The sequence below is a fragment of the Chanodichthys erythropterus genome, chromosome 13, assembly GCF_024489055.1.
Source record: "Chanodichthys erythropterus isolate Z2021 chromosome 13, ASM2448905v1, whole genome shotgun sequence".
Classification (NCBI taxonomy): Eukaryota; Metazoa; Chordata; class Actinopteri; order Cypriniformes; family Xenocyprididae; genus Chanodichthys; species Chanodichthys erythropterus.
In genome coordinates, this window is record NC_090233.1 from 52,990,342 (window position 1) to 53,009,408 (window position 19,067).

At 35.4% G+C, this 19,067-nt stretch overlaps 2 protein-coding genes across 2 annotated transcripts in view; both read left to right on the forward strand.

Moving 5' to 3' along the window:
* surf4 (surfeit 4) overlaps positions 1-7,037 on the forward strand; it is an 18,177-nt gene extending 11,140 nt beyond the window's left edge. The window contains exons 4-6 of the mRNA XM_067407281.1: positions 65-108; positions 1,729-1,915; positions 6,011-7,037. Coding sequence (XP_067263382.1) covers positions 65-108; positions 1,729-1,915; positions 6,011-6,277 — 498 coding nt within the window. The 3' untranslated portion in view covers positions 6,278-7,037. The remainder of the gene's footprint in view (positions 1-64; positions 109-1,728; positions 1,916-6,010) is intronic.
* Positions 7,038-10,740: 3,703 nt separating this feature from the next.
* The window catches only part of ass1 (argininosuccinate synthase 1), a 39,785-nt gene continuing 31,458 nt past the window's right edge, over positions 10,741-19,067 (forward strand). Inside the window, exons 1-4 of the mRNA XM_067406227.1 lie at positions 10,741-10,858; positions 13,142-13,261; positions 17,489-17,557; positions 17,755-17,943. Of these exons, the coding sequence (XP_067262328.1) occupies positions 13,160-13,261; positions 17,489-17,557; positions 17,755-17,943 (360 nt within the window). The 5' untranslated portion in view covers positions 10,741-10,858; positions 13,142-13,159. The remainder of the gene's footprint in view (positions 10,859-13,141; positions 13,262-17,488; positions 17,558-17,754; positions 17,944-19,067) is intronic.

Consider the following 19,067-nt stretch of genomic DNA (forward strand, 5'->3'; position numbering starts at 1 on the left):
CTGCGCTGGAGTTACAGTCTGTATCTTCATATTTGAACATTGATCAGCGCTCTCTGTGTTTCAGACGGTTGCTTACAGTATTCTGTGGGATCTCAAATTCCTCATGAGGTGAGTTCAAATCCAGTAAACATCTCATTATGAAACCAAATACAGCACGATACTAGCAGATATCACCATATTTCCCTAGTTTATTAATCACATCATTAAAAAGGACCCTTTTACACAGTCTTGATGTTGTTTTTGAGCTCTGCTAGAGCAGGTTTTCATGCTTGAATGTTCCTCATTTAAATAATTAATGAGCATAATAAGGGGGCGGGTCTTGGTTGAGTTAGTAGTGTCCTACACACTACTAACTCAACCAGGCCCCGCCCCCTTATTATGCTCATTAATTATTTAAATGTGACGTATCAAATTTTCATGTTGCGATTAATTGCTGAAGCTTTTATCACGGTATACGGTATTATTACGATATTGAAATAAGTTGCAAAAAAAAGTGTTATAGTATAACAGGTTAAAGAACTCTTTTTGTAATAACAATGTTTAAATATAATAATACAATACACCAAAAATATATAAAGTCAAATTTTCAGATAGATTAAAGAGCAAAAGAATATAAAGAACAACAGGAAACACTTTACAATAAGGTCTCGTTATTTAATGCATTAACTAAGATTGAGCAACAGCTACATTTGTTACAGAAAGTATTATTATTTTGTTAATGTTAGTCAAGAAATACAACTGATCATTTGAGGTCTATTAAATAAGATCTTTTGATTTTAGTAATGTTATCAAACAGTAACTAAGAAATTAACATTAACTAAGAATAATTAATGCTTTATAAGTATTTTGTCAGTTTGGTAATAATGAATTAACATGTTAACTAATGAAGCCGTATGTCTCAAAGTTTTACTGAACAATAACAAATAATCCCAACATTTCTAATCATTAGTGCATGTTGTAGTCCAGATTAAAATATAAAAATGTTTAAGTTTGAAAATAAATGGCCTATTAAGTCTTTAAGTATTCAGTATTTGGTGCTGAGATGAACAACATGAATGTCTGTTTGAAGCATTTTTAAAAACTTCACTAGCGCAGCTGCTTTGTTTGCGGGGTTTCCGGGGTAACCGCTGCATTTCTGCTGTTGCATCAGCGCCCTCTGCTGTCAGAGAGTGAACGTGCACTTTCATTCAGCGCGTCTCCTTCACTCGTTCCACCGTGTGCTTCATGCACATCTGAGCGCGTGTCCCTTTGACGCAGAATACAGCGATGTTGTGCACTTTATACGGTTGATGGGGAAAATATTCTTAATGCCTTATAAAAATTTTAATAATTGGTAATAAATTATTATTTACGGTATTTTAAAGTGCCTATGATAACAATATCGTGCATATTCATTATAGCGATATATCGCTTTACTGAATATCGGCACATGTCTAGTAGTGTGTTGAAACTGGCGGTTATGGTAAGGCGCGGGGCATTTCCCAAACACCAATCACAACACACTGCTCCAGCCGACCAATCAGAGCATATTGTGCTTTTCAGAAGGCGGGGCTTCATAGAGACAGGAACTAAACAGAGCGTTACTGACAGACTGGACAGAGAGGAGCTGCAGCAATGTCAAAAATAACATTCAAGCATTAAAACCTGTTCTAGTAGAGCATAAAAACATCAAGGCAGATTATGGGCTCTTTGAAGGATATGAATGACCCTTTTTTGTGTTCCTGCTAGAAATCTAGCTCTTGGTGGAGGTTTGTTGCTGCTGCTGGCCGAGTCTCGCTCTGAAGGGAAGAGCATGTTTGCCGGCGTGCCGTCGATGGGCGAAAGCTCTCCCAAACAGTACATGCAGCTGGGCGGACGCGTTCTGCTGGTGCTGATGTTCATGACACTGCTGCACTTCGACGCCAACTTCTTCTCTGTAAGTGTTTTGAAGTCTGCATGAAGCAGAAGTTGCGCTAGTCTTTTCTTCTCTATTGAAACGCTTCGCAAACAAGAACAAATGTAGGAGTTTCTTCATAGGGAATTGATTGGATGGTTGTGGTTTGCTATTGGTGGATCTCATATGAGTGACAGGTTGCTCCGCCCTCATCATCAGAGAAGAGATTCTGATTCAAGATTATGAGAAGCATGAATTCAAACAAAAATACTGATGTCCACCGATTAGTTATTATAAACACTGGAATAATGCATAAAAAATAAGAACTGTTCATTTTGATTTCATAATATTTCTTGATGTTCATTATAATGATAGTCTACATAAACTTTTGAACATTTGTTTAGACAATTAACAAAGTTGTTTCAAAGCAGCTTCACAGTGATAAACTGGAAAGTAACTTTGAAGCTTTGAGTTTTAACTTCTTCTTGCGGATTGGAATGAATGAAATTCGACACAGAAGCTTGAAATGACTGTGTGAAGACCGACGACACGTTTGAGCTGCTTTCTGACATGCGCTCTGAGATCGTGAACCCAGGAATCAAATGTCATGCAGATACAGTAAAGCATGAAACACTCATTCATACTCGTGCAGCTCACAATAAATACAAATATATCTGTAGTTCACCTCAATATCGCTGAAATTTCCCAGTTTTAGTATCAAAGCAGCGGTGTGTTTGATCCCTGCTGCTGTTGGTGCGTTCGGTTCAGAGTGGAGTGGAGTGTTGTTAATGTGAAAATGATCTTGTTAATTCACGCTAGTTTGATTCAGACGGTATGAAAACAATCCAGCCTGACATGCAGAAATGAGCCGCTGCTGAGGAGATATAATTTGCATGTTCCCAGTCACACATATTAAAGCACGATATAGTTCATATATTGTTTATTTCTTTGATGCAATATCTAACTGTATCATCACACAGCTCCATACATACAGTCCACTCACATAAAGCGATATATACTTGTATTTTTCAAATCTCAACTGCCTGATTTTTTTGCAAAATGTAACTATATTTTGGATATGTAAGTTTATACAACAGTTTGTTCTGGTTTTCGAATCTGATTGGCTGAGAGGTTGGAAGCGTTTCACCGTGTCTGCCTATTTTGGGGCATCATTAACTATACACTGATTTTAGCTGCGCGCCGCCCCTTTAATTCACCTGCTCCCTGCCACACGAGCTCTCGACTATAATACAGTGCATTTACAAAGTTCACACAGCTAATATAACCCTCAAAATAGATCTTTACAAAGTGTTCATCATGCAGCATGTCTAATCGCTTAAGTATGGTGTTTATTTGGATGTTTACATTTGATTCTGAATGAGTTTGATAGTGCTCTGTGGCTAACAGCTAATGCTACACTGTTGGAGAGATTTATAAAGAATGAAGTTGTGTTTATGAATTATACAGACTAAAAGTGTTTAAAAATGAAAATAGCAACGGCTCTTGTCTCCGTGAATACAGTAAGAAACGATGGTAACTTTAACCACATGTAACAGTACATTAGCAACATGCTAACAAAACATTTAGAAAGACGGTTTACAAATATCATTAAAAAAAATCATGATATCATGGATCATGTCAGTTATTATTGCTCCATCTGCCATTTTTCGCTATTGTTCTTGCTTGCTTACCTAGTCTGATGATTCAGCTGTGCACAGATCCAGACGTTAATACTGGCTGCCCTTGTCTAATGCCTTGAACATGGGCTGGCATATGCAAATATTGGGGGCGTACATATTAATGATCCCGACTGTTACATAACAGTTGGTGTTATGTTGAGATCCGCGTATTTTACGGAAGTCTTTTAAACAAATGAGATTTACATAAGAAGGAGGAAACGATGGAGTTTGAAACTCAATGTATGTATTTTCCATGTACTGGACTCTTGTTATTTAACTATGACGAGGTAAATTCAAATTTTGATTCTAGGGCACCTTTAGTCTATCACTTGTTCCAGAACTAATAAATTTGGTTTAATGGCTATATTAAGTTTCATAACTTTATACGTACATTGAAATTCAATTGTGCACTAACTAGAGCGCTGCTTTTGTACGTTTGACTGACCTGTTTGCTTGTGTTTATTTCCTATTTTACTTCTTATACTGTTATAATGGCTATTGTTGTTAATTGAAATATTATTGTTCAATAAATAATATTTTATATAAATAACATGCTGTATTTTTTGGTAAACAGTCCATTAGTGATTTTGACTTCAGTGAAAGTTACTTTATTGCGCCATTAGATGGCGGCAAAGACTGTCTTTACGATTGCGTCAGTCAGTCGCAAAGACTTTTATATTGAAATGGACTGAAACATGTTTTATCTTACGAGATGCAAAGACAAATGTATTGACTAGCGCTGGCATCGGAAATCCTTTTAAATGTTAAAAGGACAAAGACAAAGATATTGCGTTCCTCAGCGGACGTTCAAACTGATTTTTTGATTATGAATATAAGATTGACCTGAAGAATATCTGCTAGATGCAGGTAATACAGTCGCTCAGGCTCTCTCTCTCTCATCATATTACAGAAAGTAGTTCCTCAAAAAAGAGGGTTTTTAAAGACGATCCGTTGTTGTTTCTTATTTATTTACACACTTTTGCTGTCGAACTGTTGTATAAACGCAATATCACACTCCTAACCGTGCAATATGGCTCCATATCAGCATGGCTGTGATTACCTACAATTACCATATCGCGTGGCGACTCATGTGATATTGCTCATATACTCGCATAAAAATAAATGTTCCAAAAGTTTTTTTTTTTTTTTTTGCAGCTGATGCCTTAGAGCAGTGGTCGGCGATAAGTGGCCCACAGGCCAAAACTGGCCCGCCAGCAATAATATCTGGCCTGCCGGATTATTTTGATAGCAGCTAGTTCTGAAATATATCTTCGTCTCGCGGTGCCGTCAAATATTATCACTGTGTCTACACCAGACGTGACTTTTTTCCGTGTCGCGTTGTCACTACTCCACTTTATTAATTTATCCAGTGTAAAACCCAGACACTGCCTCACAAATGTGGCTTTTTGTTAATGACTGTCCTACTACAGGATTTAACACAGAGTAACAGCTCACTATCAGTTACAGCCAGGGATGCGCTTGACCTGGAAATATCTGACTGTCAAATACCACCTTCTGATTTTAAACTATTAATTTATATATAACTAACAAGTGGCAGAAAGAATGGGATGAAAATAAAAATAATCTATATGAAATAAACCCTAGTATAAAAAGAAGTACCTTCCATAATTTTAAATCAAGACCTGATCAAGTTGTCTTCACTAGGTATAGACTGGGGCACTCAAGACTTACCCATGGGTTTTTATTCCTCCTTTATGTCTCTCATGTAAAGTTCCTTTGACTATTAAACATATTCTGTTGAATTGTAATTTTTGTAATGCTGCTAGAAAACGCTTTTATTCAGAAACATGCTTGCATGGAATATTTTCAAAATGTATCACCTGAATGTATTTTAGATTTTCTATCTTAAGTTGAAATGTTTTATATAATAATGTAAATTTTATGGATGATACTTTTTGTTTGCCATGTAAATTGCCACGATGCTAACATGGCGTTAAAATTTAATAAACAAACAAACAAACAAACACTACCAGTTACAAAAGACACTGTTACAGTCTGTCACAGGCAATTCTAGTTGCATTTTTCATCAATTAATTTAAATTATCTTTTGACTATGTTCTGTCCCGCCATCTAGTGGCGAAAATGTATTTTTTTGGCCTGATGCCAAACTTAATTGCCGACCCCTGTCTCAGAGGAACCATTTTGTGTTCCCCAAAAAACCTTTCAGTGATCAGTTCTTAAAAGAACCATTTTTTCTTAGTGTGAAGAACATTTTAATAATCTAAAGAACCTTTTTCCACTTCTATTGAATGAAAAGTTTCCACGGATGCTAAATGTTCTTCATGGAACCATCAATACCAATGAAAAACCTAAAAGTGTATATATCAGATTTCAACTGCTTGATTGTTTATATCATCTCAAAATGTATCTACATCATCATTCTATATTTATTATTGCTTTCTGTAAAGCTGTAGTTAAATCTGTTTTTGTCTCCCAGATTCTTCAGAACATGGTGGGAACGGCTCTCATCATCCTGGTGGCCGTCGGATTCAAGACCAAACTGGCGGCGCTCACGCTGGTGGTGTGGCTTCTGGCCATCAACGTCTACTTCAACGCTTTCTGGACAGTGCCTGCCTACAAACCCATGCACGACTTCCTGAAATATGACTTCTTCCAGACCACGTCGGTCATCGGAGGCCTGCTGCTGGTGGTCGCTCTCGGCCCGGGCGGCGTGTCTATGGATGAGAAGAAGAAGGAGTGGTAAGAAGACGAGTGTCTTTCAGTTCACCGCCCGGGATGCAAGAACTCACACACCGTTACCCTGTTCGTCCTCTTCATTACGCCATTGTTTTCTCCACTTCCTCTTTATTTTAAGTGCATTGTTAAATACTGGAGTTTTATTTGCCACACGCCACTGATTGCAACAAGAACTCTGTTTATTTTTGTTCACTTCAATCACGTTTCCTTGCATTAGTGTTTCTAATTTGTTTTTGGTATTTAAAAGCGCTGTTGAGAGATATAAGTATGTGAAATGGACTGAACAGGTTGTGAATGTGTCTGACTGGTTGTCCGTCAAAACGGAGCAGCTCATCAAATCCTCATCATCTTCATCTTTCTGGAGTCTTTATAATGTTTGTGGTTGAATTTCATCGGAAACTGCCATTGGATAACGTTGATCGATGATGTTCTTAAGGGCCGAATGCATAAGACGTTTGTGTCGTGCATCGGATGTGAACTCCGTACTGTACGCGTCTCAATCGAGTTAGTCGTTCGTCTCGAGTCGCAGCAGTTAATAATATTATCTTACGATCTACACAGGCTGAGTAGGACGAGAGCTCCTATTCTTCAACTTGATTTATTGTCTTGCCCAAGTGTTTTCTGTTGATTATATATGTATATTAAAAAAAAAAGTATATTATAGTCATTATATTGATTTTTCAGAAGTTTATATTGTATTTTTGATTTTTGGTTTTCAGATCATGGCGGAAAAATAAAGCAAAACCAACAAATAATGAAAATGTGTTTGTGTTCTGATGTGATTCGTTGTCTCGGTTCTTTAACATGGTGGTTCTTCTCAACCAATGATATTAAAATGAGCCAAAAACAACATAAAAATGAATTAAAAAATGCTAGCAATGTGTTAAAACATGTTAGCAGCATGTTAAATCATGTCAACAACATGATTCAGATTGTGTCAAACTGCTGAAATCACATGACTTTGGCGCTCCGAACCGCTGATTCATAACGCTCCGAAGCTTCATGAAACAGTGTTTTGAAATCGGCCATCACTATAGTAGTCGTTATTTAGTTTTTTTTGGTGCACCAGAAATATTATCGTGGCTTTATAATATTAATATTGAACCACTGTATAACTAATTGTTATATACTTGCACTAGCATATTGTATATGACAATTTAGTTCAAACTTTGACCTGTGGAGGGCAGTAATACACTTAGCAGCGTCTACACTGCCAGAATTCAAATAAAGAAGAAGAAGAAGCGAGCTAGATCAAGATGAGCATTTATGGGTAAAATGTATACATTTTTTATTTATTTTTTTATGAAATGAGTGTTGGTTTCTCTAGATAAGACTCTTATCGGTCTTTGTCAGACACGTGATTTTGTTGTGTGTGACGTCACCGCGGCGCCATATTTGTGGTATCCCTGCTGACTGTGAGAATGAAAGAGATTACACGAGTTGAGATAACAAGCATATAACTCGCAAATATGAAAAAGCACAAGAACAAAGTTAAAATTTCATATCGCGATAAACTCACCAAAGATGCCAGGGACCGTTATTTGGAGAAATTTCCATCCATTCATAACATAGATCTGTACGAACTGACTGCAGTAAGTTGGAGTGCTACTGACCCCGCATTGCTACCTAAATCATCATACTTAAATATTGTTAACTGTCTTGTTTATGGCATAAACGCATAGTGAACAATTTAAAAACTATAAATCCCTCGAAGCTCACAGATATTTCACTAATGGGTGCAGGATTTATTTATGTTCTGAAGGAAGGACTGCGATAACAGTATAGTAACGATAATGATGATGATGTGTTAACTACCGTATATAACAAATACATGATTAAGGATGGTTTAGTGTTATCAGGAAGAATTTTGAACTAATACTACCCTTTTTTTCATGCATTTTTTTTTCTTTATTGCATTAAGTACATAAACCAATGTATAACACTATAAACATTGTTCCAATAAACAAGGCATCATCAGAGATGTATGTAGAATTTAATAGTGTATTTTATTATAGTACATTCTGATATAGTATACCTTTTAGAGCCAAAATAATTTGTAAATTATTGTCCTCCATCTACCTGTGTTGTCTGGGTCAATGACATTATGAGTCTTTTTTTTTGTCCAAAAGCCTTAATAATAATAAAAACAAAGATATGTCATGCAAGTTAAATATCTGATTTATAGATTGTGTATATTATTAATTATCCTATTAATACTATAAGTGCATATAACATAAATCTACAAATCACCCTGAAAAATTTTATTATACATGCTTTATTGTTCATGCAAGACTGGATAAAGCATCAGCACATTTTTACACTACAATTCTACAAAAGATTCAAACATGCGCAGAGGCACAAAAAAAAAAAAAAAAAAAAAATTGTAATAACGCCATAAAGGTTCCCAGGTTTGGCAGACCCGTATAGTACATTAACATCATCTCCAAAACAAACATCAGACATCCTGTACATATCAAGTCGGTTTACTTCTGCACATGCAGATCACCATCTCCTCCAGCCTCCTGCATCTTCTCAGTGTGAAGATGATCACTCTCTCCAGCCTGATGGACCATAGTGTTAGCTGACTGACTTGGGTAAAGTTGGTTTTATATTCGCACATCCGTATTCAATAGCCTTGTTAATCACACTACACTGGACATTCAGTGGACATTCACAAGTAAATATGTCATTAAACAATACTTGCCTATTTTGATCGACTGTGAAAAATGTTATAAGTTGACAATCGTTGGTTGTCAATATCATGTCGCTGCTTAAAATTCGCAAACATTAATTTATTGCATATTTATTGGAAAGTCTCAATTTATCAGAAGTCTGAATGTGCAAATATAAAACCAACTTTACCCAAGTAGCTGACTGGATTGTTTTTCCTTACGTCTGTGTGTGCATCTCAATCAGCTCTGAGCTCTTGAATCAGTATATTGTGTATACAAATTTTGTGACTGAGACCGTCCTGATCAGTGCCCTAACTAATGAACTAGGGAGCTGATTGAGACACAGCCTGTGTTTAATGCTGATGTGGCCTTAATGTAGGGAGGGATGGTGTCCAGTTGGGGTCAGTCTCCATAATCTTTAAGCAGGCTGATCTGCAATGAAATGAAAAGGTCCACAGACCACAGCTGTAAAAAGTAGTCAGAAAATAAGAATCAGTATATGGATACAGAGCAAAAATGTCGTACCTTAAGTATAAAAATGCTGTAGCAAAATTAAGAAAAAAATGTAGACATATTCAAGTAAAGGGATTCAGTTTAAATTGACTTGTTTCATAGCACATACAATCCAAAACAATGCGTTGCTATAACGTTTTCTACTTTAGAAAACAGAAACCTCTAACTTACCTTTGTGAAATGTAGAAAGCAAACATACATGAATGGAGATATCTTGACGAAAGTGATGTCTCACCGCGGCAACCCATGCGATCCAGCGCCTGTTATTGCCTCTACATACTCTCCGTACAGCCTTTTTTCAAGTAGGAAACCGACTAAATCTAATCTCGTAGTAAAGTTTTTGACATTTTCTATCGTGGGACATATTATTGCAGCTTTTCACACAACAAAAGTGTGCCATTTTTACAATGAAAAGTAGCCAAAGAAGAAACAACTCTGCACTGATACAGAGATTGTTTGGATACCTCAGAAATGGCGGCGACACCCATAATGCACTTCGGTTTTCACGAGTGTGACGTCACCTGACAAAGACCGATTCCTCGTCTGGGATCGCTGTAAACTGTAATTTTGACTTTGTCCATTGAAGTCCACTATATGGAAAAAAAATCTTAGAAATATTTATAAAAACCCTTACTGTAATTCATATGGTGCATTTGAATATTATTGTGGAGTAAAAAAGGTTGAGAACCGCTGCTTTAACAAATTGCAGGCTGTTCTGATGCTCACTGAGGTAAACAACTAATAAAACGAATTAAAATAAACATTGCAGAAACTTTACATAATGTAGAGTGTTTATGTCCAGTGCTTATGAAATGCTGGATTAAATCGAATATGGAGTTGATAATTTAGGTTATGATGTTTGGACAGTTGATATGCACAAGTGTAAGTATGAGTTTATTTTTTTTAATCAAAAGCGGTTTGTCAGATATCATGCAAACACAATTAATATCACCATGGTTGCTCTATTGGACTTTTTCCATTTTAATTAAATTAATAAATTAGATTTTTTTTAAACACACATTTCCCTTTTTATGAATTTCCATTGTATATTCTAGTAAGCAGCATTATCAATAATGAATGACGTTTGTAATTTGCATTACAGAATGTTTCATTAAAGCAAATATTCTCAAATATTACATCATTTTCATTATTTTAACGTTTTTAGTACTTGATATTCCACTTGAAAGCTGTTGTATGGCTGGATCTGATTGGCTAAACGCGACCTGGGTTGACGCACCCCTTACGTTGAGCGTGATCTGATTGGCTCATGTGGTCGAGGGGCGGGGCTGCGAGCATGCGCGTGACATCAGACCGCGCGCACGCTGCAAGCGACCAAACTGGATTTGGATTCGGAGCTGGAAGCTTCTTTACTTTAATTAGTTTTTATTTCCTCGTGTTTTTAGGTGAGTTCCTGCTTCATGTGTCTTGTGTTTGTGGTCACTGTTCATGTGAATATGAATTTGACGTGATTTATTTACATGACGCAACATCTGGATCAACATGCGCATCTCAACAGGTTGTTGTTAATGTGAACAGTGATTTAAAATGACGTTTCATTGATATTGTTGCTGATTCTGTTATTTCTGCATGTGTAATTAGAATTCAAAGTGCAGTTCGATGTGTAGAGTTAAACTGTCTCAGTCATTAGACTGATGCTTTTAATCATCTTCTCTGTTAAATTCAGATTCATTGAGCTTTACTGGCATTTCAGAGTAAAGATACTCTCAGTATCAGGCATGACTGATCCTCATAATCAAAATACAGAGTTCTTCTTATGGCACCAACATTAGCTGGCATGACTTGAATGATAAGTTCAAAATATTGTTTCATTTTCATAACATCATATTACACATAAAAGCCTTAATCTATCCTATTTTGCATTCTTTTTTATATTTTGCGTTCTTTGGGATGCAAAGCTGAAATAAAATATTTTAATATTAAATGTATGTTGCAGCAACTCAGTGGGCATTTTGTTTTGCATTATTTTTTTTAATTTAATATAATTTTATTACATTATCGGCATAATGTAAAGCTGAAATAGTATGTTTTAGTATTATATTTTAGTATGTTTCAGCAACTCAGGGGCATTTTCTCATAAGTAATGTCTATTTTATGTTCTATTTTGCATTTAAGTTAATGCAATTTTATTACATTATCAGCATAATATTTTGAATGAAAAGGTGAATTAGAATGTTTTAGTATTATATTTTAGTATGTTTCAGCTAATCAGTGGGCATTTTTTATAATTAATGTATATTTTACATCCTATTTTGCATTCTTTTTTTAATTTAATGCAATTTTATTAAATTATCAGCATAGTATTTTCAATGCAAAGATGAAATAGTATGTTTTAGTATTATATTTTAGTATGTTTCAGGGCATTTTTTCATTAATAATGTCTATTTTACGTTCCATTTTACATTATCTTTTAATTTAATGCTGTTTTATTACATTATCAGCATAATATTTTGAATGAAAAAGTGAATTAGAATGTTTCAGCAGCTCAGTAGGCATTTTTTATAATTAATGTCTATTATATTCTATTTTTTTTTTTATTGAATGCAATTTTATTACATTATCAGCATAAAATTTTCAATGCAAAGCTGAAATAGTAAGTTTTAGTATTATATTTTAGTATGTTTCAGCTAATCGGTGGGCATTTTTTATAATTAATGTCTATTTTACATCCTATTTTGCATTATTTTTTTAATTTAATGCTGTTTTATTACATTATCAGCATAGTATTTTCAATGCAAAGCTGAAATAGTATGTTTTAGCATTATATTTTAGTATGTTTCAGCAGCTCAAGGGCATTTTTTCATTAATAATGTCTATTTTACGTTCCATTTTGCATTATCTTTTAATTTAATGCTGTTTTATTACATTATCAGCATAATATTTTGAATGAAAAAGTGAATTAGAATGTTTCAGCATTATATTTTAGTATGTTTCAGCAGCTCAGTAGGCATTTTTTATTATTAATATGTCTATTTTACATAATTGTTTATTAAATGCAGTTACCAGCATAGTATTTTCAATGCAAAGCTGAAATAGTAAGTTTTAGTATTATATTTTAGTATGTTTCAGCAACTTGGGGACATTTTTCTCATAATTAATGTCTATTTTACATTCTATTTTAATTTTTTTTTATTATTATTATTATTTAATGCAATTTTATTACATTATCAGCATAATATTTTCAGAGCAAAGCTGAAATAGTATGTTTTAGTATTATATTTTAGTATGTTTCAGCAACTCAAGGGCATTTTTACATTAATAGTCTATTTTACATTAATATTTTGCATTATTTTTTAATTTTAATGCCATTTTATTACATTATCAGCATAGTATTTTGAATGAAAAAGTAAATTAGAACATTTAAGTATTATATTTTAGTATGTTTCAGCAACTCAAGGCCATTTTTTAAATAATTAATGTCTATTTTATGTTCAAATTTTGCATTCTTTTTTAATTTAATGAAATTTTATTACATGATCAGTACAATATTTTGAATGAATAAGCTGAAATAGAATGTTTTAGTATTATATTTCACTATGGTTTGTGTTTTGCAGCACTGGAGCAGTCACATGATTAATGACACTCATTTACTGACATGTTAAAGTGTTCAGGCTCATGTTAGAGTTTGACCTCCAGATGTTGATGTTCCTCTGTGTGTTTTGGTGAAGGTCACCTGCGGGTCAGAGATGTCGAAGGGTTCGGTGGTCCTGGCGTACAGCGGCGGTCTGGACACATCCTGTATCCTGGTGTGGCTCAAGGAACAGGGTTACGATGTCATTGCTTACCTGGTAACTCCAGCATGTCACTATTCATCAACACATTACACATTTGCATAAATCACAGATCATTTCCTTCAGGGAAACTGTGATGACTGTTCACAGGTGAGGTCTGAGAGAGTTGGAATGCAGGAAGATGTTTCATGAAATGATTTTATTCTCATGAGCCACACAGTTCAGCTCAGGCTTGTGAAGACTTGCTCACGAAGCGTTTTTCCTCCTCTAATCAGGCGTGAATCAGTCTCTGCTGGGCGTTTGTGGTTTAAGGTGAACCTCTGGCTGATGTAGAGGAAAGCATGTGTGCGAACGCTGCTGTTTTCATGGCCTGATCCCCGGCTGTGTGTCTGCATGATGCTTTACTGACACGTAACAATAGTGGTGTCGTCATATACGGCTGTGAGGAACAATGAGCCTGTCTGCAGTGATCTGAGTCATGAGCTCAGGAACGCACTGAGCGTTTGTTTCATGTTGCATGTTAACACATTTTGTAAGGAACACATTCAGAGCTGCACAGTTGTGTTATTTTATGATCATTGATAAACTGCTATAGATTTCCTTAACTCAGCCATTGCTTATGCACATGAAAACTCTCATTTTTTTATTGTTCAAAATGTTGCTTTTTTATAAAACTTGCACACATTCAAGTGTTGATTAAAATAAGAATGCATGAAGCTAGAATAAAATGTTTTTTTTTTGTTTAAAAGCAGAGGCTCTGTTCTTTCTTTTGATATATGCATGTTCAGATATTTAAAATATTCTGGAGAAAGTTTTGTAAAAATGATCAAAAATGTTGGCTCTGGTTGGCAACTTTAAAAAAAAAAAAAAAAAGGCTGGTGGGGAAAGAGTTAATATTTAGAATAATTTTTTTTTTTTATTATTTATTTTTATTCCAGTTTTAGTTTTTTTAGTTAAACTAAATGAAAATGAGAAATGTTGCTTTGTCAATATTTTATTATATTTCGTTTAATATGTATATATCATGTTTATTTCAAGTAAAAATCTTTTTTTTTTCTGGGTTTAGTTAAGTATATTACTTTAGTTAACAATAATGAACAATGACAAACACTTTTTTAAAGCATTTATTAGTCTCGGTTAATATTGATTTCACATTTACTAATATATTATTGTTGTATCTGTTAATATTATTTAATGGATCTGAGGTAACATGATTTAACACTTTTAAATTCTATATATTTTATTTGTCATGTTAATTTTAGTGTAATTTTTAGTAATTTTTGTTATTGTATTAGTGTTTTTGTTTTATTTAAATATTGCTATTTATGTTCTATTTTTTTTCTCAGTTTTAGTTTTGGTTATTTTTCATTTTTATTTATTTCCAGTTAATTATTTAAGTGCTTCAACTTAGACTCATTTCAGTATATTTTATTTTATTTTTGGCAAGGGAACAATTCTAATTTTCATTTAGTTTGAGTTTTTCAACTAATATTTATATTTAATTTTATTTCAGCTTTATTTCAATTAATAGTTTTAATTAACAATATTGCTGAATGCATTAACTGACTTAAACTAATGGACCTCATTGTAAAGTTTTAACCCAGTCAGACACACAGATTGACTGATTCACAGGTTTTATTGATGTCTCATGATAAACTACATCCTGCTGTGTTTGTCTGAAGTGGACTTTGGTAGATTAATGTTTAATGTAAAGCGTAACACATCTGATTAACTTAAGTACACGTCTGAAGGACTTGCATGAAGTTTATTAGTTGTTGTTTAATCATCTTAACAAGTGGAGTTGAAGTTCATCTCAAACTTGCATTGTGGCTCATAAAGATTGGTCTGATTGGCCTCAAAGCTGGTGAAATGTTTTGCATTTATTTCTATAGCGCTTTATACAATACAAATGAAATGCTGCAATGCAGAGAACAATAATTATTCTGAGAAGTCTGAGTCAGGATGATGATAGGCCTACATGGTGAAAAAATAGAGTTTTTGGAGTGCATTGAGGAAGTGCATTGAGGAAGTGCACTAACAGTTGTCAAGTGTGTGATTTGAGGCAGTGAGAGACAAGAGATGATGCTGTAAATAGTTTGAAATTGTGTAACAACTAGAACAGTAATGAATATATTCTTGATTCTTTCCCTGTCTGAGTTCATCCGCATTACATTTCTACATTTCTCAAAGTAAACACTGGATCAGTTCATGCATTTATTCAAAGGTTTGTTTGAGGGAATGCAAAACTGGTGGTTTGAGCTACAGAAATGCCAAGTGGAAATGCCCAGATGAGGTTTGGCTACACCAGACTAGGTTATTTTTCTTGTTGTTAATGATCTGTTTTTGGTTTTTTGTGACTTTTTATCTCACAATTCTGACTTTATATCTCGCAGTGCCGACTTTATATCTCGCAGTGCCGACTTTATATCTCACAGTGCCGACTTTATATCTCGCAGTGCCGACTTTATATCTCGCAGTGCCGACTTTATATCTCGCAGTGCCGACTTTATATCTCGCAGTGCCGACTTTATATCTCGCAGTGCCGACTTTATATGACGCAGTGCCGACTTTATTTGACGCAGTGCCGACTTTATATGACGCAGTGCCGACTTTATATGACGCAGTGCCGACTTTATATGACGCAGTGCCGACTTTATATGACGCAGTGCCGACTTTATATGACGCAGTGCCGACTTTACATGACGCAGTGCCGACTTTACATGACGCAGTGCCGACTTTATATGATGCAGTGCCGACTTTATATGATGCAGTGCCGACTTTATATGACGCAGTGCCGACTTTATATGACGCAGTGCCGACTTTATATGACGCAGTGCGACTTTATATGACGCAGTGCCGACTTTACATGACGCAGTGCCGACTTTACATGACGCAGTGCCGACTTTATATGATGCAGTGCCGACTTTATATGATGCAGTGCCGACTTTATATGACGCAGTGCCGACTTTATATGACGCAGTGCCGACTTTATATGACGCAGTGCCGACTTTATTTGACGCAGTGCCGACTTTACATGATGCAGTGCCGACTTTATATGATGCAGTGCCGACTTTATATGATGCAGTGCCGACTTTATATGATGCAGTGCCGACTTTATATGATGCAGTGCCGACTTTATATGATGCAGTGCGACTTTATATGACGCAGTGCGACTTTATATGACGCAGTGCCGACTTTATTTGACGCAGTGCCGACTTTATTTGACGCAGTGCCGACTTTATATGACGCAGTGCGACTTTATATGACGCAGTGCCGACTTTATTTGACGCAGTGCCGACTTTATATGACGCAGTGCGACTTTATATGACGCAGTGCCGACTTTACATGACGCAGTGCCGACTTTATATGATGCAGTGCCGACTTTATATGATGCAGTGCCGACTTTATATGACGCAGTGCCGACTTTATATGACGCAGTGCCGACTTTACATGATGCAGTGCCGACTTTATATGATGCAGTGCCGACTTTATATGATGCAGTGCCGACTTTATATGATGCAGTGCCGACTTTATATGATGCAGTGCGACTTTATATGACGCAGTGCGACTTTATATGACGCAGTGCCGACTTTATTTGACGCAGTGCCGACTTTATTTGACGCAGTGCCGACTTTATATGACGCAGTGCGACTTTATATGACGCAGTGCCGACTTTATTTGACGCAGTGCCGACTTTATATGACGCAGTGCGACTTTATATGACGCAGTGCCGACTTTACATGACGCAGTGCCGACTTTATATGATGCAGTGCCGACTTTATATGATGCAGTGCGACTTTATATGACGCAGTGCGACTTTATATGACGCAGTGCGACTTTATATGACGCAGTGCCGACTTTATATGACGCAGTGCGACTTTATATGACGCAGTGCGACTTTATATGACGCAGTGCCGACTTTATTTGACGCAGTGCCGACTTTATTTGACGCAGTGCGACTTTATATGGCGCAGTGCCGACTTTATTTGACGCAGTGCCGACTTTATATGACGCAGTGCGACTTTATATGACGCAGTGCGGACTTTATATGATGCAGTGCCGACTTTATATGATGCAGTGCGACTTTATATCACTCAATTCTGACTTTACATCGCACAATGCCGACTGTATATCTTGCAATGCCGACTTTACATCTCGCAATTCTGAGGAAAAAAAGCCAGAATTGTGAGATAAAAAGTTGAAATTACCTTTTATTTTTTATTTCATGGCGGAAACAAGCTTCCATTGTTTTCTTACATAAATCACCTCTTTATTACTTTGAAGGCCAATATTGGACAGAATGAGGACTTTGATGCTGCCCGGAAGAAAGCTGAGAAACTTGGAGCCAAGAAGGTAATGACGATAAACACTAATCAATCACAGCTGAAGTGCACTAGAACGTGAATGAATGTTTGCTTTGATAATGTATCAGTGATTATGATAGGGCTGCATGATGATCATGATGGAGTATAACGATCTCAACTGTGATATTTTGCTCAGTCTGCTCGTCAGTTCTGTTCTGAAGGAAGTGATGTGTGTTTGTGGTTCAGGTGTTCATCGAAGACCTGCGCTCCGAGTTCGTGGAGGAGTTCATCTGGCCGTCAGTTCAGGCCAACGCTGTATATGAGGACCGATACCTGCTGGGAACGTCCATCGCCCGGCCGTGCATCGCTCGCCGTCAGGTCCAGATCGCTCAGCAGGAAGGAGCTCAGTTTGTTTCTCACGGCGCCACAGGAAAGGTGCCGACGTTATGTACTATTACACACTAATAATTTAGGACGTTTGCACACTTGGTTTGAGCTCTTTAACTGGGTTTGGTTCATTTACAGAGTGAAAACACCCTAGAGGAATGACAGAATGACATATATGAGAAATGAGAAAATTGTGATGATCTGATGTTCAGATTGTAGCTGAAGACTGGATTAATGATGCTGAAAATTCAGCTTTGATCACAGGAATAAATTCACAACAGCTGTTTCACATTGTACTAATATTTCATATTTTACTGTATTTTTGATCAAACAAATGCAGCCTTGGTGAACAGAAGAGACTCTTTTAAACATTATAAAATCTCAGCTGTCTCAGCTGTAACATGTTTCAGCACTAGATGGCGTCAGACGCCTGTTCTGTGACTCTGATCAGTGATTTAGGAACATCTTCTCTCTCTACAGCAGCGATTCACAAACCGAAACCCTTTGACTGATGATATTATAACTTAGTATTTCAACATTTTAACAACATACTCACATGTTTACTGTTCTCTGATGTTGGTTAATGGTCACATGACATGCAGCTAAACCAATAAAACATTAACTTTATTAGTGTTTTATTTATTTTTTAAACTTTTTTAAAATTAATTATTAGCTTTCATCAAACCTTCTCTGTAGTACTGTAAACACATGTAAGTAAGGATACATTATTCTGTATGAATTGCACACCTCATAACTTATAAAAACGCACACTACTTTAAAAGTGTGATTTCTAGACCTGGATAAGTCTTAATAAAATCTTCAATCAATCATGTAAATGAATAAAATCTTAAAAGGTTATGTAAATTAACAAGATATTAAAGAGATATTAAAAATTAATAAAAGTAATAAAATCAAAATTAATAAAATCTTAAAAAGTCATGTAATTTAACAAGATATTAAAGAGATATTAAGAATTGATAAAAAAGTAATAAAATCAAAATTAATAAAATCTTAAAAAGTCATGTAAATTAATAAGATATTAAAGAGTCATGTAAATTTATAAAATCTCAAAGTCATAAAGATTAATAAAATCTTAAGTCATAAAAATGAATAAGATCTTAAAAAGTCATGTAAATTTCTATAATGAATATAAAAATATTGATTAATGTGGA